Source organism: Carcharodon carcharias, chromosome 34 (assembly GCF_017639515.1).
Source record: "Carcharodon carcharias isolate sCarCar2 chromosome 34, sCarCar2.pri, whole genome shotgun sequence".
In the NCBI taxonomy this organism is placed as follows: domain Eukaryota; kingdom Metazoa; phylum Chordata; class Chondrichthyes; order Lamniformes; family Lamnidae; genus Carcharodon; species Carcharodon carcharias.
In genome coordinates, this window is record NC_054500.1 from 7,329,936 (window position 1) to 7,356,965 (window position 27,030).

Here is a 27,030-nt window from a genome sequence, read left to right on the forward strand (position 1 = left end):
TGATTTATTATAAAACAAACTTCTTTTTTAAAAAGAAGTTAATAAACTGATTAACATACAAGTCATAGTTTAGAAGTGTAATGATTTTCCCCTTTTAGAAACACAGATATTCGAACCCCCGTTATACTCACACACAAACACAAAACAGGACAAAACAAACATAGTCCCCTGCAGTGGCTGGAGTGTGGAACATTTCTTTTAAAAGGATAACACTCAAAGAGATCTCGACACTGTTGATCTAACAGAATTCTGGTAACAATGGGTCTGGAAGTTTCTTCAGATGGATTTTTTGGTGAAACTGTCCTTGATGACTCTTACTGATCACAACTTTGCAAACTTTAAAAAAAAATCAGATGAATTATTCTGAGGAGATGTTTTTGAGGAAGGTTTAATACAAAGGTGGGGCAGAGAGAGGGAAAGAGAGTCTTTTCCTTGCAGCCTGCCTCTAAGGCGGACACACACTCATTCAGGCTGAGAGATTTTAAAGACTAAGATATTCACGGAATACTCCTCTTAGGTCACGTGTTTTTAACCAATCAGCAAGAGCCTTTAGCCTGGCAACAGAAATTCTTTGTTAACTTAGATATACAAAATATCTCTTCCCTCTCAAGGTATTCCGCACTGGACATCTATCTTGACCTGTGGTTTCTTGAAGAATGACATATTCACAGCTCCGAATTAATATTGTAAACTTTTTTTTAAAAAAAATCACTCAGGAGAAAGAATGTCCAAAATTCAACGCCCTTTAAATTTCCCAAAAACGGGTTCCTCGTGCCCACACCTGCACCAGCGAAAATTGGATCTGTCAGAAATAAGGGTGGGATTCCTGGATCTGTGTCCTGCCCGTTATTTTTAAAGGTCCCCAGTGTCTCTGTGGCTCCGTGAAAATCTGGCGCGATATGTTCACTTTCTGTGCCTCGCTCAGCAGAACATCCCCCTTCTTGATGATGGTGGAGCCCAGCCCGTGGGTGCGAAATGTCACAGCCGTCTTCAACCGGAAGCACCGAGTGGGTCATCTTTCCCTGCGAGACAGATAGGAAGGACATCCAAAGCTCGAGATGCCTCGATCACTGTAGAAATTGAGATTGAAATGAAACAGACAAATAGGTCTCTATGCTAAATGTCAGGCTTTTGATACAGTTGAGAATAAAGCTGAATATAGAAAGTACAGAGGAAAACTGGAAAAGGAAATAAGACTAGTAAAGAGAATGCATGATGAAAAAAATGAAGAGGCAATATCAAAGAGGAGGTCCTGTGGTGTAGTGGTACCAACCCTACCTCTGGGCCTGAAGCTTCACTTCAGGGCAGGTTGATAATTAGCCTGTAAATCCTTCCAGTATGGCGGTAAGAATGGGGACATAGAAACATAAGAAGCAGGAACAGGAGTACACTACCTGGCCCATTAAGCCTGCTCCACCATTCAATACGATCATGGCTGATCATAAGCTTCAACTCTATTTCCCACCCGCTCCCCATATCCTTAATTCCCTGAGGGACCAAATGTCTGTCTGTCCCAGCCTTAAATGTATTCAACAATAGTCCACAATCTTGTGGTATAGAGAATTCCAAAGATGCACAACCCTTTGAGTGAAGAAATTTCTCCTCATCTCAGTCCTAAATGATCGGCCCCTTATCCTGAGACTATGCCCCGATTCCCCGACCAGCGGAAACAATCTCTCAGTGTCCATCCTATCAAGCCCCTTCAGGATTTTGTGTCTTTCATTGAGATCGCCTCTCACTCTTCCAAACTCCAGAGAATATAAGCCCAATTTACTCAGCCTCTCGTCATGAGGCAACCCCGTCATCCCAGGGACCAATTTCGTGTAGCATCTCCAATGCAAGTGTACCCTTTCTTAAATATGGAGGTCAAAGCTGCACACATTATTCCAGATGCGAGAGTTTCATGGTCAACCATACTGCAGAAGACAACAGCAAACCACTACTGTACTTTGCTAAGCATAATCATGGACCAATCCAATGGAAGTCCATGGTCACCGACACTCTCTTAGGGCTTGGAGGAGGAACATTCAAGGGAACAAAAAGTCTTTTAAAAATATATAAAAATTAAAAGGCAGCTAAAGGAATTTTAGGGGTTAGGGACCAAAAAGGAAATCCTGCAGAGGTAGGGGCATGACTAAGATACTGAATGAGTACCTTGACTCTGTCTGGGCTCGAGGAAAGGATGCTGGCAACAAACAGTAAAGGAATAGGCAGTAGTGATGTTGGATAGGATGCAAAAAGATTAAGGAGGATGTACTTAAGAGGTTGACTGTGCTCAATGTAGAAGAGTCACTCAGTCCAGATAGGGTGTATCCTAGGTTACTGAGGATAGAAAAAGCTGAGAGACTGGCCACAATCTTTCAGTCTTCCCGGCGCGGCAGAGTTATGACAGGATGGCGGGTTGCAGATAAAGTTGTTAAAAAGCATATAGGATCCTTGGCTTTATTAATAGAGTAAACAAAAAAACCCAAGGAAGTTATGGTCAACTTTTACAAGGTACTGATCAGACCTCAACTGCAGCATTGTGTCCAGTTCCGAACACCACACTAGAGGAAACTTGTCAAGGCTTTGATAAAAGAGATTCTTTAAACTGATGCCAGGGATGAGGGAGCTCAAGTTATGTGATGAGACCAGAGCAGATGGGATTGTTTTCCTTAGAGCAGAGAAGGTTGAGGGGAGTTTTAATCGAGGTGTTCAAAATTATCATAGGTATTGATAGAGTGAATGAGTCTCTCCTCACTGGCAGAGGGCACAGACTTAAGGTAATTTGCGAAAAAAAATGAGGGGAGATGAGAATATTTTACACAGCAAGTTATTCTGGAATATCCTGAGAAGGGGAATTGGTGATGTAGTGGTAACGTCATTAGACTAGTAATCCAGAGGCCCAGGCTAATGCTCTGAGTACACAGGTTCAAATCCCGTTCAATTAACAGATTTTGGAATAAAAAGCTACTTCTCTCAGTGATGGTGACCACGAAACTACCATCGATTGTTGTAAAAACCCATCTTGTTCATCAATGTCCCTTAGGGAAGGAAATCTGCCATCCTTACTCGGTCTGGCCTACATCTGACTCCAGACCAACAGCAATGTGGTTGACTCTTAACTGATCTCAGAAATGGCCTAGTAAACCACTCAGTTCAAGGACAATTGGGGATGGGCAACAAATGCTGGCCTTGTCAATGACACCCATATCACATGAACGAATGAAAAAAGGCTCTGGAAGCAATTTCAGTAGTGCCTTTCAAAAGGGAGTTAGATTTAATTTGTGAAAAGGTAAAGTAGCAGGGCTATGGGGGTAGAGTAGGGGTGTGGTGCTAACTGAATCCCTATTTCAGTGAGCTAGCACAGGCACGATGGGCTGAATGACCTCCCCATACTGTATGATTCTCAATCTCCTCTCGAGACCCACACCATTACAGAAGTCAGTCCTCCGTCAATCTGATTCATTCCACATAATATCAAGAAAAGACTGAAAACACTGGATTCTGCAAAGTCTATGAGCCCTGACAACACCCCAGCAATAACACTGAAGACTCGTGCTCCGGAGCTAGTCACACCCCTAGCGAAGCTGGCCAGTATAGCCGCAACGCTGGCATCCACTGGACAATGTGGAAAATTGCTCGGGAGGCAGGATTATCCCCTCGTCGGGAAGGCCCGGGAGCGGCCGCGAAACGGACCTCCACCCACCATCAGGCCCTGACCACGATTGCACACCGGCTGGTCAATTAACGGCCAGCCCGTGTGTGAGGCGCGCTGAAACACTCAGCACTGCTGGGGTGGGGGTGGGAGTGGGAGAAGCATGAGCGCTGAAGTGTGCATACGCGCAGGGGGGAGCACAGAGCTGCCTCAGGGAGCTGACGGATGTTAAATACAAAAATAAAAAATTTACAAATGATATAGACATGTCTCCGCATGTGACCCAGTCACATGAAAGAGGGACATGTAAAAACTGATGTATAAAATTAAAACATTTTTTTTTATTAACCCTTGGAAACCTCATTCTGCCTGTGGGCGAGGTTTCGTTAAAAATGCAAAGGCCGCCTGGCCCATTTGCCAACCGAATGGTTGAGTGGGCAGTGAAAAATACAAATGAATTAATTGCTTAAGGGCCTTAATAGGCCTCTTAGTTGTCAGCAAGCATGCTGCCGCCTCTCGCGCCCGCTGACCGAAAGATCACGAGAGTGTACGATGACGTGGGGGATGCTCGCCCAACATCATCGCGCACTATTTCACTCCAGTTCAGGTCGGGCATGTGCCTGCCCGCCAAACAACACGTTCTGCCCCAGGTATGTCCTGTCCACAAAAAGCAGGGCAAATCCAATCCGACCAATTACCGCCCCACCAGTCTACTCTCAATCATTGGCGAAGTGAAGGAGGTGTCGTTGACAGTATTGTCAAGCGACACTTACTCACTGATGCCGAGTTAGCTTCTGCCAGAAACACTCAGCTCCTGACCTTATTACAACCTTGGTCCAAACAAGGACAAAAAAGCTGAACTCAGGAAGTGACGTGAGAGTGACTGCCCTTGACATCAAGGCAGCATTTGACCAAGTAAAGCACCAAAGAACCCAAGTGAAACTGAAGTTACTGAGGAATGGGCAAAGTGGAATAATTGTAGTTGTGAAGCCCTCAGTTTCCTGTGCAACCATGGCACAGAATGACTTGGAAGGACAAGATGTTGGCCAGTTCAGAATAACTTTTTTATTCATTCCCGGGATGTGGGCACCACTAGATTTTTGACCAGCAATGATGAAGGAATGATGATATATTTACACATCAGGATTGTGTTTAATTTGGAGACTTTGTGGAGTTAGGAGGTGGGCCACTTTCCCCAGTATTGCCAGCCTCTGACCGCTGTAGTAGCCACATTGCTGCAGAGTTCCTGAAGGTAGTGTCCTAGGCTAAACATCTTCAGCTGCTTCACCAATGTCCTTCCTTCCATCATAAGGTCAGAAAAAGGGATGTTCGCTGATGATTGCACAATGTTCACACCATTTGTGACTCCTCAGATAGTGAACCAATTCATGTCCATATGCTGCATGACCTGGACAACATTCAGGCTTGCGCTGATAGGTGGCAAGTAACATTTGTGCCACACAGGAACCAGCAATGACTATCTCCACCAAGAGATAATCTAACCATTCCCTTTCACATTCAATGAAATTACCATTAAATTTCCTACCATCAACATGCTGGGGGGCAGCTTTGACCAGAAACTTAACTGGGCTAGCCACATAAATGTTGTGACTCCAAGAGCAAGTCCTCCACTTGTGCAGCACCCACCTCCTGTGCACCCAGCCCCCAACTCCCCCATTCTGCCTCTGCAGCCCCTCCCCTGTGCAGCCCCACCTGACCTGTAACTCCTCCTCTGTGCAGCCCCTCACCCCCGCAGCCTCTCCCCCTCTGCAGCCTCTCCCCCTCTGCAGCCCCTCCCCCTCTGAAGCCCCTCCCCACCTGCAGCCCTCTGCACCTGCAGCCTCTCCCCATCTACAGCCCCTCTACTTGCAGCCCACCTCTGCAGCCCCTCCCCCATCTGCAGCCCTTACCTCTGCAGCCCCTCCCTCCACTGCAGCATTCCCCTGTGCAGCCCCTCCCCACTTGTAGCCCTACCCCTTTTACAGCCCTCGTCTCTGCAGCCCCCACCTCCCTATCTACAGCCCCTCCCCTTCTGCAGCCCCTCCCCATTTGCAGCTCCTCCCCTTCTGCAGCCCCTCCCCCTGCAGTCCCCGGAAGCCCCACCCCTCAGTAGCTCTTCCCACCCCCCCCGCAGCCCCTCCCCCTGCACAGCTCAGGCCCAGTCCAGCTGTCAATCACTCACCAGCCCCGGAACTCACTGCGCCTGCGCGAACCTCTTCCCCGCCGGGGGCGGGCACGGCCAATGACGCCATCACGCTGTGTTTATGTTCCTTTCCGCCGGCCGGAGGAGCGGAGCCGGTTGAGGGCGGGAGCGGGGAGGCGCACAGCGGACACGGCCCGTCATACCGAGCGCGCCGCTCGCTCCCGGTAAGCAGCCTGCGTGCGCTCTCGGTCAGTGACGCGCGGCCCTGCCGCCGCACTCCAGTTTCGAGCATTGCTGCCAGGTATGCGTGATTGACGTGAGAGAGAACCAATGAGAAACGGCGGTGGGTGGGCCTTAGGCTCAGACAGCAGGTTGCGTTGAGAAGTTCCGCTCCCCCACCAGCAGGTTTCGTTGAGAGGTCTCCCCCCCACCAGCAGGTTAGGTTGAGAGTTCCCCCCCCCACCAACAAGTTAGTTTGAGATATGCCACATACCCCCACCAACAAGTTAGGTTGAGAGATGCCACATAACCCCACCAACAAGTTAGGTTGAGAGATGCCACATAACCCCACCAACAAGTTAGGTTGAGAGATGCCACATACCCCCACCAACAAGTTAGGTTGAGAGATGCCACATACCCCCCACCAACAAGTTAGGTTGAGAGATGCCACATAACCCCACCAACAAGTTAGGTTGAGAGATGCCACATACCCCCACCAACAAGTTAGGTTGAGAGATGCCACATAACCCCACCAACAAGTTAGGTTGAGAGATGCCACATACCCCCACCAACAAGTTAGTTTGAGATATGCCACATACCCCCACCAACAAGTTAGGTTGAGAGATGCCACATAACCCCACCAACAAGTTAGGTTGAGAGATGCCACATACCCCCACCAACAAGTTAGGTTGAGAGATGCCACATAACCCCACCAACAAGTTAGGTTGAGAGATGCCACATACCCCCCACCAACAAGTTAGTTTGAGAGATGCCACATACCCCCACCAACAAGTTAGGTTGAGAGATGCCACATACCCCCCACCAACAAGTTAGGTTGAGAGATGCCACATACCCCCACCAACAAGTTAGGTTGAGAGATGCCACATACCCCCCACCAACAAGTTAGGTTGAGAGATGCCACATACCCCCACCAGCAAGTTAGGTTGAGAGATGCCACATACCCCCACCAACAAGTTAGGTTGAGAGATGCCACATACCCCCACCAACAAGTTAGGTTGAGAGATGCCACATACCCCCCCACCAACAAGTTAGGTTGAGAGATGCCATATACCCCCACCAGCAAGTTAGGTTGAGAGATGCCACATACCCCCCACCAATAAGTTAGGTTGAGAGATGCTGCCCACCCCCCCCACCCCCCCCCCCCAGCAGTTTAGGTTAGTTTAGGTTATACAGGTACATGCAAACATGAATTAGGAGCAGGAGTCGGCCACTCGGCCCCTCGAGCCTGCTCCATCATTCAATAAGATCACGGCTGATCCGATTGTACCTCAATCCCACATTCCTGCCTACCCCCAATAACCTTTCATCCCCTTGTTAATCAATCTATCTCGCTCTGCCTTAAAAATATTCCAGGACTCTGCTTCCACCGCCTTTTGAGGAAGAGAGTTCCGAAGACTCACTGCCCTCTGAGAGAAAAAAATCTCCTCATCTCTGTCTCGAATAACCAACACCTTATAAGTGACCCCTAGTTCTAGATCCTCTCACAAGAGGAAACAGACTCTCCACATCCACCCTGTCAATACCCCTCAGGATCTTAAAGGTTTCAATCAAGTTGCCTCTTACTCTTCTAAATTCCAGTGGATACAAGCCTAACCCTGTTGAACCTTTCCTCATAAGACAACCAGCCCATTCCTGGCATTAGCTGAGTAAATCTTCTCTGAACTGCTTCACATTATGGTCACTGCTGCCTAGGGGTGCCTTCGCGTCCCTGTTGCCACCCTCCAGTTTAGCATTGCTGCCAGGTAAGCGTGATTGACGTGAGAGAGAACCAATGAGAAACGGTGGTGGGTAGGCCTTAGCAGGTTAGGCTGAGAGGTTCCACCACAAATGTGAGAAGTTTGACCAAACCACCAAATTGCCCCAATTCTACCTAACTGTTTAATTTAGGTTAACAGAATACAAGCACCAGGTTTGTAAACTTAATAAGTAAATAACTATTTATTGAACAAACTATACTTAACCTGTGGCAAGAAAAGAAATATGAACTACTAATTTCTAACTCTACAGCCTAAACTCTACCCCTTCTTAAATCGTTATACACACACACAAGACAAATAAGACGCACAAAAACATGGATTTTAAGGGTGGGATAAAACAGTTCAATAGCACCAATCCTGGGGTACAGGACTCGATGGGTTGATTTTGATCAATGTCTTCCAAATTCATTTCAGTTCTTGTTGATGACACGAGGTAGTCTCCCAGCGCTTTCAGTATTTAGTTCACTGGTTGAGCACCTGCCTTTCAATGTCTCTAACAGTGATTTTCCCCTTTGCCTCTTGACAGGGGTTTTCAGAGAGAGAGCAGGTTATAGAGATATGAGGAGGTAAAAAGCCAGGTACCTATTACTGTAGGATTACTGGAATCTTACACACACAGTAGAGAGAGGTTCTAGGACTTTTTCCTTTCAGGCTAGGAGTTATTCTGCTGCAGAACTCTCACACAAAACCTGGTCACCTGGTCAGGAGCCAATTAAAACATTGTTGTCATGCAGCTCCTTTGGTCTAGGACTTCTTTCTGACATCATCCTGTCTTTCATAGCACACTCTGTTCCAGGACTCCAACATTGTATATATCTCTCATCCTATTCCAGTGGACATGTCTTTCAAACTGCAGCCATTGTCATTTTAATCCTCAGCCCAACGGAAAATAAAAAGGTATGTTATTTACAATGTCTAATTCTTAACAATTCTCTGCTCAACACCACACTTACCCTCGGTCTGGATCATGTGCCTTCTTACATCACTGTGTGAGCAGTACTGTCCTCAGTCCCACATTAACCCTTATAATACAGTTGGGAGGTGTTCCCTGCTGCCCAGCGCCCCCACCACCGCCACCAGGTTGGTTGAGAGATGCTCCCACCACCCCCACCAGCAGGTTAGGTCAGGAGATGCTCCTCCTCCACCCCCTGCCACCAGTAGGTTAGGTTGAGAAGTGCACACCAGCAGATTTTAAGAGAAGTAAGCATAATGGAACATGGAGGCAGTAGCAATCACAACATAATAAGGTTTAAAATAATGATTGAGAAAAACATAAATACAGATAAAACAAAGATGAAAGCAATAGAGTGAATGCGAATGTAACTGGAGAAGAATACCTCCCTAACAGCACTGTGGGTGTACCTACAACCCATGGGCTGTAGCGGGTTCAAGAAGGCAACTCACCACCACCTTCTCAAGGGCAATTAGGGATGGGCAATAAATGCTGGCCAATCCAGCGATTCCCACATCCTGTGAAAGAATAAAAAAAAACTGGGAAAAATATATTGACAAAGAGATAGAGAAAGAAATATTTAAAATCCTGACCAGTAGAGTTCTGAAGAAGTATATTCTGCTTCAAAAAAGAGGAACAAATGAGCTAATGAAACACCGTGAATTGATATGATAATTGGCAGAGGGTCAAGCGGATGCCAGCCTGGTGAAAACTGATAAAGGTGATATTGTGAATGAAAATAAGGAAATGGGGACATGTTGAACAATGAATGTGTGTCAGGGGTTCTGAAACTAAACATGGGAATACATAGAGAAATTGTCTAACGGTGGATCTAAGGTCTCATGCAAACATTTAACTTTTTATTTCCTCACTTAAAAAAAATTCATTTTTTTTTTATTGTGTATGTGAAAACGACAGTTAGGCATTGTTGCTGATGGATGTTTGCTCTGTCGGTTGTACCTTTCCCAAAAGCATGCGATGTGCTCCAGGGGTGGGCTGGCGGGATTGTCCCATTGGGATGGGTCTCTGTGCCATTTGGTCGCAAGCAGTTCCCTCTCTTTGAGCTTCCTCGGAGGTCGGAGGTCTCCATGGAGGGTTCCTCTTCCTCCAAACTACCTGCAGCTGGCAGGATCACCTGGAGGAGGAGGCTGTCACCCACACTTACCTAGCCACTGGCCTGGAGAAGCCAGACAATCTGCTGATTGTTGAGGGTTTCCTGAGAAGGTGAGTGGTGGGGACGGGGGTTGGTGGAAGAATCCTGGCAGGAGATGGACTTAGCCACGGAGGAACAGGGGTGGGATCAACTGCTTCAACCCGCTGACCTTAACCACCAATTATGAAACTTGTGTCTCTGGGCTGGTTTCTCTGGGGAAAGGCGAGTGTGTGTTGTGCTCCTGCGGTGAGTCTCTGCCCCCAAAAGAGGTTCCTGGCTCCTTCAGGACCACAGAATCAGAAAACCCACATATCGTTTAACGCTCCACCAATGAAATGTTATCATTCACCTTTCATATAAATGGGTGAATGATGGCACCAACACTAAGAGAGGTATGGCTGTGATGAAAACTATTGCAGTTGATTGGTGCGCAGATCCAACACAACAACCAGAATAGCAAACTTCAAAAAGAGTCTGCCTTTATATAGCATCTTTAATGTCAAGAAACACATTCCAAAGGTTTTTAATAAAAGGAAGTTGACAAGGAAAGGAATGTGAGTAATGGACAGAGAAACTAGTGAGGGATGACCTGAACTTGGCAAAAAAGGATGGGTTTGGAGAAGAGATGTAAAGGAGCAGTGGGTATTAGATATGTAGAGGAAGGTAGGTGACCTGTGGAGCCAATACCGCTAAAGAATCCATCACTGGTGACATAAAGAGATTATGATTTGTATAAACAAGTTCAGAGGACTGGAGGATGGTAAATAAAACTCGCAGGACATTGTTAGAGATAGGGTGCAGCAAGGCCTGGAAGAAATTTGGTAAGAATGAGTAGTTAGAATTTAATATGTTGTGGGGCAGGAGCCTAGGTAGGTCAATGATGGGTGAATGGGATTTAGTGCAGAGCAAGCTAGAGGTTGCTGTGTTTCGGATGAGTGTGAAGGATGGAAGAGCGTTGAAATAATCGAGTCTAGAGCTGACTGAATGGACTGGTGGTAATAGGTGTTGCTGATGCTGAAGATATGGGGTTTAAATTCAGCTCAATATTAAATAGAATGGCAAGGAATCATTCCGTTTGATTCATTCGGAGTGAGTAGCTGGGAAGGGCATGGGTAACCTGCTTGGAGATGGAGAGGCATGGGTTAATAAGGAACAAGCAGCACAGATTTGATCAAGGCAAATCATATCTGACTAACCTGATTGAATTCTTTGATGAATTAACAGCGAGGATTGATGAAGGTATTGTAGTAGATGTTGTACATATGGACTTTCAAAAGGCACTTGATAAATTATCACATAACAGACTTAATTGGATAATAGAAGCATTTGGGATGGTGGTAACTTGGGTACTTAACTACCTAAGGAATAGGAGGCAGGAAGCAGTAATAAACGGATATTTCTCTGGCCGGAAAAGACATCCCCAGGAGCCTGTATTGGGATCATTGCTTTCCTTGTTATATATAAGCGACTTAGCCTTCAGTATAGCTTCCTTCTGTGCTGTAAGGCTCTATCATTCTAAGGAAGTGAGGATCAAAGCTGCCACTTACATCTTCATCTATCCTCACAGCATGGGAGAGGTGCTGCTGCCGTGGTTGCTGGATAAGTTGACAAGGCTGTTGGAGAAGAATCCTTAGCTTTATTAATAGAGGATTAGAGTACAAAAGCAAGGAAGTTATTCTGAAGTTTTCTAAATCGCTGCTCAGGCTCCAGCTGGAGCATGGTGTTCAATTCTGGGCCCCACACTTCAGAAGGGATCTCAAGGTCTCAGGGAGCAGTTACTAGAATGGCACCAGGAAGGAGAAGCTTCAGTTATGTGGAGAGACAAGAGAAGCTGGGGTTGTTCTTCTCAAAAGCAGAGGAGATTTGATTGAGGCATTCAAAATCATGAATGGTTTTTATAGAATAAATAGGAAGAAGCTGTTTCCAATGGCCAGAAAGTCACTAACCAGAGGACACTGATTTATTGCAATTGGCAAAAGAACCAGAGGCAACAAGAGGGAACTTTTTTTTATATGGCAAATTGTTGTGATCTGGAATGCGTTGCCTGTAAGGGTGGTGGTAGCAACTATCAAAAGAGTAGTGGATGAATATTCGAAGAGAACACATTTACTCGGCTGAGGGGAAAGGGATTATTTGGATTTAGCTAATTAATTGGCAAGATGGCTGTATCTGTGCTTTATAAATCTGTCATGATATAATTCGCAAATTAACCCGGTGAAGGGCATTGGAGGTGTTATGTCCTCTGGTTCCCATATCTTTGAAACAATCACACTTTTAGACTTAAATTGCTAGAGCTTTATTGAGTCTATCTCTTACAGCTCTCCACGTCAGTCAGAACAAGCGTCCTGCAATTTACAGGAGCCTTCGTTACTCGAGACGGTTGTCATGTGTCCCGGGATGTTTACTGCTAGGACGCTGTTTGTCCACTATCCTTGTGGACGCACAGTATGCACCAGTGGTCTTCTCCTGGTGGCCTGCTCTCACAGGATTCCCCACCCAACACAACTCCAGTTTTAAAGGTTCGCCAGTGTCCCCCCCGCCCCCTCACCTCCCTCGTTTGGTCCATCTTATCACAGAATCACACACTGCAGAAGAGGCCCTTCGGCCCATCGAGTCTGCACCGACACATGAGAAACACCTGACCTACCTACCTAATCCCATTTACCAGCACTTGACCCATAGCCTTGAATGTTATGACGTGCCAAGTGCTCATCCAGGTACTTTTTAAAGGATGTGAGGCAACCCGCCTCCATCACCTTGGAGGGAGTATCTTGCTTGGGTAGAGTTTTCTTATATTTTCTTCCATTCAACAGCTCTGCAGGTGATTTCATGTCAGCCTGGAGAAGTGTAGATCGGAGTAACAATTAGGCAGGGTTTGGGTCTTCCTTTGTCTCTTGGCATTTGTAAGGTTCTGTTGACCGTCTGGACATGTCTTTCTATAAGCCCGTGTCCTCTTGGGTAATGTGGTGATAAGGTGATGATATTGAACCCAAACTGTTCAACAAATTCCTCAAATTCCCTGGAAGTGAAATGAGTTCCATTGTCACATATTATTCTTTCAGGAATCTTTTGCTGAGATGATTGTTGGAGCTCTCAAATCTTTCACCTTTCAGATAAAAAAGAACATTGAGTTGTAGTCTGTGACTCTGAGAAACCATTCTTAATGGTGTGTGAATAAATCACCTCCCACAGTACATCATGGTCTGGGTGGTACTTCAATATCTGTCACCTTCTCTGTGAGCTGTATATTTCTGTACTTCTGGCATACATTGCATGAAGACACCATTCTTTTGATGCTTTTGTAGATGCCTATCTAGTACACAGCTGATCTGGCTCTGAGCTTACACTTCTCCATCCCCATGTGGCCTTTATATATCTTCTGGAGAAGTTCTTTCTGCATCGTTTTGGTTAGGATTATTCTGAATCCGACTAGCAGAACACCATCTTACAGTGAGATGCCACCTCTGATAGACCTGTGCTGTTGTATTGCTGGCTGTGTCTTATCAGGCCATCTCTGGATCTTTGCTGGTCTCTTCTCTAATTTGACTCAGTTTTGGTGGTGTTACATTCACTAAGTAATGGATCTTTATAGCTAAATCTCCTATCTCATGTTTCTCCTGTGGTGACAATTGAGAGGGCATCTGCCAGCACCATTTCTCTTCCTGGCTTATATTTCAGAGTGAAATCATAACTCTGAAGCCTCAAGAGTAACCTCTGCAGTCTTTCACAGAGTTGTGGTATTGAATATGTTCAGGACAGATTCTTGAGCTTTAGATGAATCGAGTGTTGTGGGAAACAGCTACAAAAGTGGAGCTGAGGCCAAGATCAGATCAGCTGTGATTTTATTGAATGGCAGGAACGCATTCTGTCTCACTTTAAGGTGAAAAGGTAGCTGCAGGAATTTGTACAGTCTAAAGGGTGTGTTGAATGTTGTCAACAGTGAAGATTCCTCATCAAGCTTCTCGTTCCAGGAGCCTTTTCTGGCATCAAGCTTGCTGAAAACATTTGCCCCAGAAGGAGTAGGCTGGTGTGATCTCTTCCAGTGTTGGAGTGGGGTAGTGATCCCCCTTTATTGATTGAGTAAGATCTTTGGGACCCAGGCAAATTTTAGCCGTCCATTTGGCTTCTCACTCCCAACGATGGAATTTATCCAATCTGAATGCTCTGTGACTCTGGCAATCCCTTTCTTTTCTCTCTTGGAACCCTCTTTCAAACTTTCCTTTCAGTTCTTTCAATACTTTATGTGGGGGATGAATCACTGGTTTCTTTGTTGGATCAATAGTGATGTGATACTAACAATCTTCAAAGCAGCCAGCCATCACATCAGGACACTCTGGATACATCCGGACCAGATCTTTCTTACTTCTGATTGGAGGAGGCTTTTCAATAGGTGCACCACCTTCAGCCCTCGGTGACACCTCCTTCATTTCATGGTTTTTACTGAGATCAGCTGCAGCTCTTCACAACTGCTTAACCCCAGGATAGCAGAACTATTTGTTTCCATGATGTAGAACATACAGTTAGCATCTTTTCCTTTGTGTGTCCCTCTGATTTGGGTTGTCGGATCTCAGTTCCCCCGTATGCCGTTAGCGTGATGTTGCTCGGTTCAGAACACCTTTCCTGGGGGAACCATTTTCCTTCAAAATTAGAGGGAGCATCTTCTGGTGTAGTCTGAGCGGGATGATGCTCTGGTATCAAACTACAGCTTCAGATTTATGGTTGTGGGATTATTTCTCACCCTCTTCCTGATCTGAATGGCTGTATGAATTTATTTTCTCTGGGAATTGTTGCATTCAGGCATTTCATGTAGTGGTATGGTCCCCATTCCTACTGTGTCCTCAACCTCATCATCATCTCACAGGCTATGGATGCTTTGGTTCCTTGTCCTTTTCATTCACCCTGTTGCTGTGTCTCGGATATCTCATTTACCCTCTCCTTTCTCTGCCCTGCACATCTTTTCCCAGAGATTGGACTTTCCACAAGCTCTGCAGTTCGATCCATATGCGGGACTTTTCTTTCTGTCTGTGAACTCATGTGGTTGTCCACAGCTCTTGCACATTTCAGTGTCTTCATCTGTGTACTCACGGCTTCATGTACTCTGGCAGTGTCTGCAGCCTGCAGTGTTATGAGCTTGTCCTTTCCAATCAGATCTTTTTCTATTTACGGGTGTACATGAGCTATGAACATACGAATTAGGAGCAGGAGTAGGCCACTTGGACCCTCGAGCCTGCTCCACCTTTCAATAAGATCATGGTTGATCTGATTGTAACCTCAACTCCACATTCCCGCCTAACCCAGCAACCTTTTGCCGTTCCCCCCCCACAGCTTATCAGGAACCTACCTACATCTGCCTTAAAACTATTCAAAGACTCTGTTTCCACCGCCTTTTGAGGAAGAGAGTTTCAAAGACTCACCATCTACTGATATACCTGTCTGGCACTTGCCAACCAGTCAGCACTCTCTTCTCTTGAGGTATGAATTGTTTTTCCCTTTACTGTTGAGTTATCTTGCGAGAAGTCCTGATGAGTGCAAGACGAAAAGCTTTGGCAGCTTGCCTCTTTTGTCAGCTATACTCAAATTCTGTACTAGCAAATGATTAAACAAATGTGTAGTATGACAGATAGAAAGAACGGAGTGTAGATAGGTGACTACACTTACGCAGGGTGAGTGCAGTGTTGGGGTACACTTGCCCCTAATGCAGGTCATGGGGGTGCCCTGCATTGAGATACACACATCACTGGTGTAAGTCACAGGGGGTGCCCTCTGTCGGGGTACTTATACCCCTGGTTGGAGTACAGGATATGCCTGAAGTTGATATACACTTGCACTGGTGTTGGTTTGAACTCTGTCACTGACCCAGCTTTCTTCCCATCAGTTGCAATCCCTGTTTCCTGGCTTTATTTTTGCCGCCTATCCTCATTTAATTCCAGCAAGGCCGATGGCAGTGAGCACTTAGCTCAGTCTCCTTTGCTTTTTGTACGGAAGAATTTTGAAATCTCTCACTCTTTCTGATGCAGGGAGTGTGCTGGTGAGTAAATTCTAGTGACGTTGTGCGCTGTCCTGACCCCAGGGTCAGCGATTTGATGTGTTTCCCCATTTTTCGATCTAATCTACCAGAGAATCTCACAGACAGCTGTTTATTGTTAGCTTTACAGAGCCTTGCCTGAGCAAGCAAACAGCGGAATCAAACTCAACCCAGTGAAGTAAATTTTTCTCTTCATTCCTTCACTGGAAAGGCCTGCATTTGTTGCCCATCACTAATTGCCATTAGGCTGAGTGCCTTGCTATGCCATTTCAGAGGGCAGTTAAGAGTCAAGCCCCCACACTGCTGGCAGATTTCCTTCCCTAAAAGACATTAGTAAACCAGATGGGTTTTTACAACAATTGACAATAGTTCCATGGTCACCGTTACTGAGGCTAGTCTTCAATTCCAGGTTTACCAATTGAATTTAAATTCCACCTGCGGCCATGGTGGGATTCGGACCCGTGCCACCAGAGCAATCGCCTGGGCCTCTGGACTACTAGTCTAGTGACATTACCACTACGCCCACCATCTGCCCCAAAATAAAGGAAGCACCGTGTCTGGTGTCACTCTTTAAAAAGGATGGACTGGCAATGGGCTTCCTGAGTTTATGGTAGTCACTACACGCTGATTCTGTACCTTATTTCACAGCCCCTTTAGACTGGAAGGCACTTTGTTTAACTCATGTTATGATTTGGGTTAGAGCAATGAGAGGGTGCAGATTCACAGACCGTTGAAAAGCAGCAAAGCGCATTAACAAGGCCATAAAAATGCAAGCTGTTCATTTCTAAAGGGACAGAATCCAAAAGTTATGTTTAACTTGTACAGAACCTTGGCTAGACCACAGTTGGAGTACAGTGTATGGTTCTGATCTTTGTACCCATTATAAAAAAGTATATAGAGGTACGGTGCAAATACTATTTACAAGGATGATACCAGAACTGAGAGGGTACAGCTATCAGGTAAGACTGGGTTCATTTCTTCAGAAAAGAAATGGCTGAGGGGTGGCCTGATAGAGGCCTTCAAAATTAGGAAGGGGATTTCATAGGGTAGATGTAGAGAGAATGTATCCGCTTGTGGGGGAGACCAGAACTAGGGGCCATAAGTATAAGATAGTCACTAATAAATCCAATATGGAATTCAGGAGAAATTTCTTTACCCAGAGAGTGGTGAGCAGCGGAGCGTGTTCCAGGAATTTGACCCAGTGATAATGAAGGAATGGCGATATCGTTCCAAGTCAGGACGGTGTGTGGCTTGGAGGGGAACTTGCAGGTGGTTGCCAGGGTTTCAGATAGTCAAAGGTCCCCACCCCCGCCGGTGTGCTTCCCATTCAAGATGCTAACTTTTGTTTGTTGGTTCATTGAGGCACCTTGAAGACAGAGAATTGAAATGGCGGGGTGGGGGGCAGCAGTGGTGAGGGGGGGTGGGGTGGGGGGGTGGTGAGTGGGTGGGTGGGGGGCTAGTCAGCATTCATCCATGTTCTCTCTGTGTGTTTCTCTGGAGAGGTGACTGAAAGCGACTTGCATTTCTTTGGCTCCTTTCAACACCTCAGGACGTGCCTCACAACAATTGAGGTACTTTTGCAGTGTACTCACTGTTATGATGTCGAGAAACATGGCAGCCAATTTGCCCACAGCAAGATACACCGCAAAAAGATATTTGACAATGACCAGATAACCTGTTTTATCGTGTTGTTGGTTGAAGGATAAATATTGTTCAGGACACTGGCGTGAGCTCCTCTTTGAACGGTGGCTATGGGATCTTTTAGGTCCATCAGACAAGGTAGAAGAGGCTTTGGCTTCACATGGAGCAATCTGTGTGTGGAAAAGGCCAGTATATAGAGAGGTCTGGTGATCTCTCTAACCTGTGATGGAGGCTTTTACACTCCACAATGAGGCATGAACACGTGAAGTCAGTAATTACCTCTGCCTCTGTTTGTTAGTCTATTTGTCTGTAAACAGTATATCTCAAAAACTAATGGATGGATTTCAGTGAAACTTGATACAAAGATAGGGTATGGCCTAAGGAAGAAATGATTAGGTTTTGGCGAAGATGCAGATCCAGATCCTGGAATTTTTTTTGAAGGAACTGTTAACAATGGGACGTGGGGCGAGTTGACTTTTTTCAGAATGTCGTGCGTCGTTGTAGAATGTTGTGGATTGGCTCAGCTGCTGTGGTGGAATTTGTCACAGCCGTCAAAATGTGAGCAGAGTTTTCAGAGCAGGTTGTTGGATATGGATTGGCCTGAAGCCTCCTCAGTGAGATGGAAGCTCTGAATAAAAAGATTTATTTTTTCAGCTTTGCAGTTACAAAGCAGGGAGCAGGCGGGGAAAAGCCTCAAGGAAGAGCTGTGTAATTGTAATAACATTGAATTAGCACAGTGCGGCAGAGGTATGCTTTACTGAGTGCCCTGCTCACCTGTTGGAAATATGATTATAGGGACAGCTAAACCTTCTGAATGTGTTCAGGTTGTAGCAGAGGGGTGGTGTTGTGTAATTTTTCATTTGTCAGAATTTTTTCCTCTCAGAGGGTCATTGTCTATGGAATTCTCTTGCCCAGAAAGCAGCGGAGGCTGGGCCATTTAATTTATTCAAGACAGAGGCGGACAGGTTTTTCATAGACAAGGGAGTCAAAGGTTATGGGGGTGCAGACAGGAAAGTGGCGTTGAGGCCGCAAAGATCATGTTAGTCTATTTGTCTGTAAACAAAAACTAATGGATGGATTTCAATGAAACTTGATACAAAGATAGGGTATGGTCTAAGGAAGAACTGATTATGTTTTGGCAAAGATGCAGATCCAGATCCTGGAATTTTTTTTAAAGGAACTGTTAACAATGGGACGTGGGGCGAGTTGACTTTTTTTAGAATGTCGTGTGTTGATTTAGAAAAAACAGATCAGCCACAATCTTATCGAATGGTGGAGCAGGCTCGAAGGGCCAAATGGTCTGCTCCTGATGCTAGGTCCTATGTTCCTATGGTATTAGCACAATAAGAAATGAATACTGGAGAACATTATTCTGTTCATTCCTATATTTTATCCAAAATGGGTCAGTTTGTTAGTTCATAGTTATCTTCTGAAAAGCTAGAGAGTGTATATTGTATCCGGTGCATTTGATAAAGAGTTTTATTGTTATGACACCCCCCACCCCATCTCTCCCCCGCCCCCCCCATACGCTATCATTTAAATAATTATCGGATAACAAAGGAGCACTCTAGATCATAGTGGACACAGTGCCCGATTACAGAAGTGACTGATGATGCTTAACTTGAGAGAATACCTGCTGTAGACGTGTGAAATGGTAACACTGAGTTTGATAGGGCAGTACCTGGAAATGTAATGCTGGATGAGTCTGCTACTAGGCCACTGCGATTTGCAACAAGAGGACCTTGCATTTCTGTAGCACCTTTCACAACCAATGCGGATCTCTCAAAGCGTTTTGAAGCCAATCAAGTATGTTAGAAGTGTGTTCACCATTGTAATGTAGGACACGATGTAGCCAGTTGATACACAGCAAGATCCCACAAACAACAAGAAAGTATTAATTTTTAACAATTTTTGTTGCGGGATAAACATTGGTCAGGTCACCGGGGAGGCGTCATGTGCTCATCTTTAACATTGTGCAGTGGCATCTTATACACATAATCCGACGTTGACCTAATGCCTCATCCAAAAGATGCAACCGCTGACAGTGCAGTACTCTCTCAAGTCTGACCCTCCGACAGTGCAGCATTCTCTCAGTACAGCCTGTCTAACCATGCAGCACTTCCTCAGTACTGTCTCTCTGACAGTGCAGTACCGACACGGCATGGCGCTCCCTCAGCACTGACCCTCCGACATTTAACCAGGGGAGGGCAGGGGACCCGCCATGCGGTAACTTGAAAAGCAAACCTTTTTGGGGGCTGCCTGTGGACTCCTGGAGATCTGGAGAGCTTTGTTCAAAGACACCCAGTGACTCATTGAGGGACCCGACATCAGGATGGGACAGGGTCCTGCTGAGAACCATCCCCCTGCCCTCACTGCTGACCCCTATCCCCCAAGACCCCCATGCCACGACCCCCCCCCTCCCCCCCCAATGACTCACCTGGGTCCCTCAGCAATCCTGGGTCTCGGGTGAGTGCATTACCAGCAGCAGCCACCGCCTCCCCAGCCGCACTGCCAAGCGATGCACGGCTGCCGGACCCTGATTAGCTGGCAGTTCCCAGAGGGCAGGATTTACCCCCCCCCGCCCCTTCCCTAGGGAGGGCCATGCTGTTGTCCATTGAAGAGTTTGATTAACACTAATTTCAGGGAACCTTCCCAAACGTAGGTGACCCAGGTCTCTTGCTGGCTTCTCCAGCTGACGGAGGAGACCACGTTAAATTCTGCCCTTTGTGTGAGCAGCGGGATAATTCCTGTCACTGGAGTACAGGGTCATTGTAAAGCCATGAAAGGCTTAATAGAATTTCAAGTCTTTCTTACAGTCTTTGTTTTGACCCAGTTCCTACAGGTGAAACGCTGAAGCCTTAATCTCTTGTGCCCCCCTGCCATCAGCAGCCACAATGGATTTGAAAAGGAGAAAGGTAATATTTTTTAAAAATCTGAACTTTTTTATTTCCCCATAAAAATCTACTGTATATAGAAATCTCACTCGGCATGCATTGCCTGTGTCCATATTTGTAATGGAATCTGCCTATGTAAATGTCACATTGATGCCTCCTGCTCATGGTGGCACCCTGTCACCCTGGTTTGCTGTACCTGTACAGCAGAGAAACTCCCACTCCACTTCCTAAATTGTCACGGGTTTCGCTTTTCAGCCAATAGTAATTTAAAATAAAGGTATTTATAGAAAAATAAGAACAGCACGTCTGACTTTAAAATGGAGATTGAATCATGCCAGAGCCTCTAACCGTGTACTACCCGAAGGCTATGCTCAGTCTCGACTTCCGTGTATTGTGCCTCAGGAAACTGATGGGTAAATATATCACTTGTATGTCTGTGAAACCTCAGAGTCCACGTACAAAGTAGAGAAAGAAAAACAGTCATTATGTGCAGATTTTCTTAGACTTACGGCTGGATATAAATAAGTGCCAGACAACCTGCAAACTTCGCCCACTAATAATGCAGCATCCCTGACAGCACAACAACTTACTAGAGTATAATGCCTTTAGCGTAGTAAAAGATCCCCAGGCCCCTTACAGGAATGCTATCAAACTTGACTCTGAACCACATTCACAGATCTTAGGGCTGGTGACCAAAAGCTTGATCAGAAAGTTAGATTTTAAAGGAGGAGAGAGGGGGGTGAGACATCCGGGGAGGGAATCCCAGAGCTAAGGGCCTAGGCAACTGAAGGCATGGCCGCCAATGGTGGAGCGATTAAAACTGGATATGCGCTAGAGGCCTGAGTTGGAGGAATGGAAGGACCCTGGAACACGGTAGGGCTGGAGGAGGTGACAGAGGTTGAGAGGGGTGAGAGCCATGGAAACAATAATGAGAATTTTAAAACAGCGGTGTTGCTGGACTGGATGCCAGTATAGGTCAGCAAGCACAGCGGTGATGGGTGAACGGGATTTGGTGTGTTAGGATGCGGACAGCAGAGTTTTGGACACGTTCAGGTTTACAGCGTGTGGAAGATAGGTGACCGTTCAGCAGTACATTGCAATAGTTGAGTTTGGAGTCAATAAACACATGGATGAGGGTTTCAGCAACAGTTGAACTGAGACATGAGTGGAGACGGGCAATGCTACATATGTGGATGTAGGCAGCCTTAGACTTGATGCAAAACATGTGGATGGAAGCGCAACTCAGGGTCAAATAAGATGTCAATGTTGCAAACAGTCTGAAATAAAAACAGAAAATGCTGGAAAAGCTCAGCAAGTCTGACAGCATCTGTGGAGAGAGAAACAGAGATAACGTTTTGAGCCTGTATGTCCCCTCTTCAGAGTGGTTTGGCTTTAGACAGTGGCAGGGACCGAAGACAGTGGTTTCCGCCTTCCCAGTATTTTAGTTGGTGAAATTTCCGCTCGTCCCGTACTGGGACGTCGGACAGGCGGGCTGACAATTTCGAGACAGTGCAGGGGTTGAGAGATAGAAGTAGTGGTGGGGTCAAACTGGGTGTAACTTATGTCCGTGCGGTATGACGTGTTTTCTCGCTGAGGGGCATCGTATATATGAGAAAAAGAAGTTGGGTGGGGGAGGGGGGTGCGGTGGGTGGGGGGTTAGTGGTGGGGAGGATAAATCAGTTGGGGTCTCCAGAGGGAACAGTGCGGGAGCGCAACGTGAAGCCATTGCAGGTGATTCTTCAGCTATGACTAATTAAATAGCTCCATAGGAAGCCATTTGTGACTTTGATTAAAGGCAGCGACCTGATTGGAGAGGTTCAGACATGACATTCCAGGAAAGATTGGCACGGATTTTGGAGGCAACAACACATTCAAGGACTTTGGAGATGAAAGGAAGGTTGAAGATGGGGCAGTGGGAAGGAGGTGTCAAAGATGGATTTTTGAGGAGAGGAATGACGACAGAACTGAAGGGGAAATGGAACTGTTAACATCTGAGCTAACAAGTGAGGCAGGGAGAAAAGTTGAGATGTGAGCAGTTTAGTGGGAATCGAGTCAAGGAGGGAGGAGGTGGGCCTGATGGACAAGGTGAGCACACAGAGGGAATGAGCGTGAAAATAGAGTTCGAGGAACTGACAGGGGAGAGCCCGGGGATGGGGGACAGGGGAGAGCCCAGGGAGGAGGGACAGGGGAGAGCCCAGGGAGGAGGGACAGGGGAGAGCCAGGGGACAGGGGAGAGGGACAAGGGAGAGCCCGGGGACAGGGGAGAGCCCGGGGAGGGAGACAGGGGAGAGCCCAGGGACAGGGGAGAGGGACAAGGGAGAGCCCAGGGACAGGGGAGAGCCCAGGGACAGGGGAGAGCACGGGGACGGGAGAGCCTGGGGAAGGGGGGACAGGGGAGAGCCTGGGGAAGGGGGGACAGGGGAGAGCCTGGGGAAGGGGGGACAGGGGAGAGCCCGGGGAGGGGGACAGGGGAGAGCCCGGGGAAGGGGACAGGGGAGAGCCCGGGGAGGGGGACAGGGGAGAGCCCGGGGAGGGGGGACAGGGGAGAGCCCGGGGAGGGGGACAGGGGAGAGCCCGGGGAGGGGGGACAGGAGAGAGCCGGGGAGGGGGGACAGGGGAGAGCCCGGGGAGGGGGACAGGGGAGAGCCCGGGGAGGGGGGACAAGGGAGAGCCCGGGGAGGGGGGACAGGGGAGAACCCGGGGAAGGGGACAGGGGAGAACCCGGGGAAGGGGACAGGGGAGAGCCCGGGGAGGGGGACAGGGGAGAGCCCGGGGAGGGGGGACAAGGGAGAGCCCGGGGAGGGGGGACAGGGGAGAACCTGGGGTACAGACTGAGTTCGGAGTGTGACTTGCTCACTTTGCTTTGTTTGGTGTAAATGTTAATCCCAGCACCAGACTGAGTAAAATGGATGTATATTGTAGGACAGGGCTCGTACTGACAAAGGCTCACCGCCTTCCATTTATTTTCCATTTTATCCTTGGCTCTCTCTAATTGTTTTGAAATAATTTTTCAATCTGTTGGGGTATTGGTTTCCTGGCCCAGCTAGTCCCTGTCAGCTGGTGTGAGGGTCAGCAAACCCAAACCGCTGAGCAAGCGAGCGAGGCCATTTCACAGCTAATGCCAAACTGGCCACCGCAGCCGGGGGTGGTGTGCTCTTGGCAAACAGTTGTGTCTACTGTTTAAACAATCAGAAATCCAATAGAAATGGGAGCGATACACTGAGGCTGGCAGCAGGTCTGAGAGACTGAAGGCAGGATAAGGTTACAGAGGCAATTCCTCAGCTCAGTGGGAGTGGGATCACCTTTACTGCCTGGATCTGCACATGATGTCTAGACATATTGGCTGGCTGGTTCTGGCTTTGCATATCTAATTTATTAACTAAGTCGGAGCCCCTCTGGTTTTGCAGTGCAGACCTCTATGGTTTAGGGGTGGAGGATGTGGGATCCTCTGGTTTTGGGGTGCAGGGTGCCAATCTCTTTGGTTTTGGACTCCTCTAGGTTTGCGGAATGGGGTTTTGGGGTGTGTGGGGGAAATTGCTTTTGGGGTGTGGGGATGTGGTTTTGGGGTACAGGGTGGCCGTCTCTGGTTTTGCGCTGTAGGTTCCTGTAGGTTTGGGGAATGGGGGTTTAGTTTTAGGGCTCAGTCTCCTCTAGTTTTGGGGTGTGGGGATTTGGGATTATGGACCCTTCTGGTTGTGGGGTTGTGAGAATTTGGTTTTGGAGTGCAAGGTGGCAGCCCCTCCGGTTTTGGGGAATGTGGTTTTGGGTTTAGGGTATTGGCTCTAACAGTGCTGGAAATAACCTCGATCTCTCTTGGTTCAGGTCTGTGCGCAGTTTCGGGATGGTAGGACGATGATGAGGGCTGTCGAGCCCCTCAGTGCCCTCTCCCGCTGGTACCTTTATGCCATCCATGGCTACTTCTGTGAGGTGATGTTTACAGCCGCCTGGGAGTTTGTGGTCAATTTTAACTGGAAGTTCCCGGGAGTCACCAGTGTTTGGGCTCTTTTCATCTACGGCACTTCCATCATGGTGGTGGAGCGAATGTATCTATATCTCAAGGATCGATATCCTAGTGTGGTGAGGTGCCTCATCTACACCCTCTGGACCTATGTCTGGGAGTTCTCGACTGGGTTTATTTTGCGTCAGTTCAATGCCTGCCCCTGGGACTATTCCCAGTTTGATTATGACTTCATGGGGTTAGTGACACTGGAGTACGCAGTCCCCTGGTTCTGTGCTTCCTTTATTGTGGAAAAGCTGGTGATTAGGAATACCCTACGTTTGCGTTTCGATGAGAATGGGGAGCCACGAACCCCCACCATTGCCCCAGCGACACTGTGGGGCCACTTGAAGCTGAGAAAGGATGAGTAAGGCACTCGCTCTCTGCTCCGTTTAAGGGCCTAATCTCGAGTCTTCTTGTTTACATTTCCAGTGTTGGGAACGAACAACAACAGGACCTCAAACCAGTTAACAAACCGGTTATTTTTTGCGGTTTTTCCTTTTCAGTGATAGGGAAGCCTTTTTAACGCATTCTGACTCCAGCACAGTGCAATCTGCTTTAAATATTTTGCCTGTGTTACTGCTACACTACTCACTGAAGTGTCCTCACTCTCAGTGCATGCACTGTCCATTAATAAGTATTTTATCCTCACCAACAGTGGCTGCAGCTGGGGCCTCATGGGGGTGATCTAGTATTTATAATAACTTCCTTTAATTCATGGAAGCTCGAAGACTGAGCAAACCAATCACAGCACCTGCATCTTATGCTGTTTTTATGCTACTTGACTCGTTGCTGTTGCTAGAGAGTGTAGGAATGACTGCGTGTATTCGTGCAAAGGTCACACTCACCGTGCCTAGTTGTCCACAGTCACACTTTCAATACTGTTTCGCTGGTTTACCAAAAGTGGATGCACCCACATCGTTCAGGACAGTGCAAAGCGAACAGCTCGATAGTTGGGGTCAAGGTCTCTCCATTGGAGAACATAACATTTTTACAGAAGCTACATTGCATGTGTTTAGAGGCCAAACAACTGGGGGAAATGCATGTATTATCCAAGAGCTGCTCTCAGATCCAGATCCGACTCATCTATTTCTGCTCTGTGTCATTCCAATAAAACCCATCCAGTTGAGGAGATCACTGGCACTTTCTGTTCCCCGGATTTACCTAACCTCTTCTGAAAGCACTCCCTTGCTGGAGTGCAATTCCCAGGTACACCGACTCACTGGGGTGCGGGTCCCACATGCACTGTCACTGGGGTACAGGTTCCCCACACACACACTGACTCTCACAAGGGTAGGGGTCCCACGGTGACGCTCACTGGGGTGCGGGTTTCAGATGCTCTCACGGGGGTGCGAGTTTCAGACACTGAGTCTCATTGGGGTGTGGATTCCAGACACTGATTCTCACTGGGGTGTGAGTTTCAGACACAACCTCGCTGGAGGTGCAGGTTCCAGACACTGACTCTCGCTGGGGCACAGATAGGTTCTGCTTGCTGCAGACTCTGCAATTTTGGATATTGCTGATGTTTATCTGCCTATGTAGTGAGTGACAACATGCATTTGTTTAGTCCCAGCTGTACATACATTTAAACACACACACAGGCACGCACACATACGATAAAACTCAGGCCACTCTGTTCACAGATCCGGTAACTACACAGTTGCTGTGTCACTGGGACAGACTCCAATTCCAGTCCCTAGTATAGGGCAATGCTTGGGGATGGGAGGCTGAGTGGATTCTTCCGTAGTCTGTACAGAGAGCAGTGTTTCGCTCGCCCCATCCGAGTAGTTTAGCCTCAACACCAAGTGTTTGCACTGCAACTGCTGAAGCAAATACAGAGGGAACTGGAACACCAATTCAGCTCTGCTGCTGCGAATGTAGAAGGCACTTATCATTCCTGGCATCCTGAGGTGTGCTGGGGGTGTGAAACCTCAATTACAGAGCCCAGTTTGAGCTGAATACCAGTAGATGATTGCCTGTGTCACCCTTCCCTCCCAATCCTAACACACCCCAACCAACTCACACATCCCCACCCTCATTGCCTTGCCAGCCGGACCTCAGAAACAACTCTCCCTCTCTCCCCCCCCAACACATTACTCACCCCATCCTCCCCCTACCAAAGCCTCCCCAATCTAGACTTCCCCATCCCACTGTTGTCGTCCTCCCCCGACCCATTGTAACCAATCTATGTTTCAGCACAGAAAGCAGCCATTCAGCCCACTGAGCCTGCAACAGCTCTCTCCCCTCCCTTGCCCTAATCCTAGGATTGATTTACAGGCTGGAATTTAATCGAGGGATTTGAGATTTTTATCTGGATAAGAGATTCCTAGAATCATACATCACAGGAGGATGCATCACGTCTGCACCGACACTTTGGGAGAGTATGCCAGCTTGCTCACTCCCACACTCTTTCTCCATATCTCTGCCATCTTTTTCCTCTTTCCATTATTTATCCAATTCCCCCCTTTGAAAGCTACAATTGAACCTGTGTCTATAGCTGCAGCAGGGAGCGCCTTCCGGGTCCTAACCACTCGTTGGGTATGAAAGGTTATTCCTCCTTGGCCAATCACTTTAAATCTGTCCCCTCCAAC

The 27,030-nt window shown here is 47.3% G+C and overlaps 1 protein-coding gene across 3 annotated transcripts; it reads left to right on the forward strand.

The window, feature by feature from the left end:
• The first annotated feature begins 5,875 nt into the window (after positions 1-5,875).
• Positions 5,876-25,568, forward strand: LOC121272736 (transmembrane protein 229B-like). 3 transcript variants are annotated; one of them, XM_041179516.1, is made up of 3 exons: positions 5,876-6,004; positions 20,382-20,463; positions 24,265-25,568. In XM_041179516.1, the coding sequence occupies exons 2-3, from the start codon at positions 20,443-20,445 to the stop codon at positions 24,808-24,810; spliced, it is 567 nt and encodes a 188-aa protein (XP_041035450.1). In that variant the 5' UTR covers positions 5,876-6,004; positions 20,382-20,442; the 3' UTR covers positions 24,811-25,568. The 3 variants fall into 3 exon arrangements, with proteins under 3 accessions (XP_041035450.1, XP_041035451.1, XP_041035452.1); XM_041179517.1 differs by having other exon boundaries at positions 5,939-6,081; XM_041179518.1 differs by lacking the exon at positions 5,876-6,004 and adding an exon at positions 8,579-8,674.
• Positions 25,569-27,030: the final 1,462 nt, after the last annotated feature.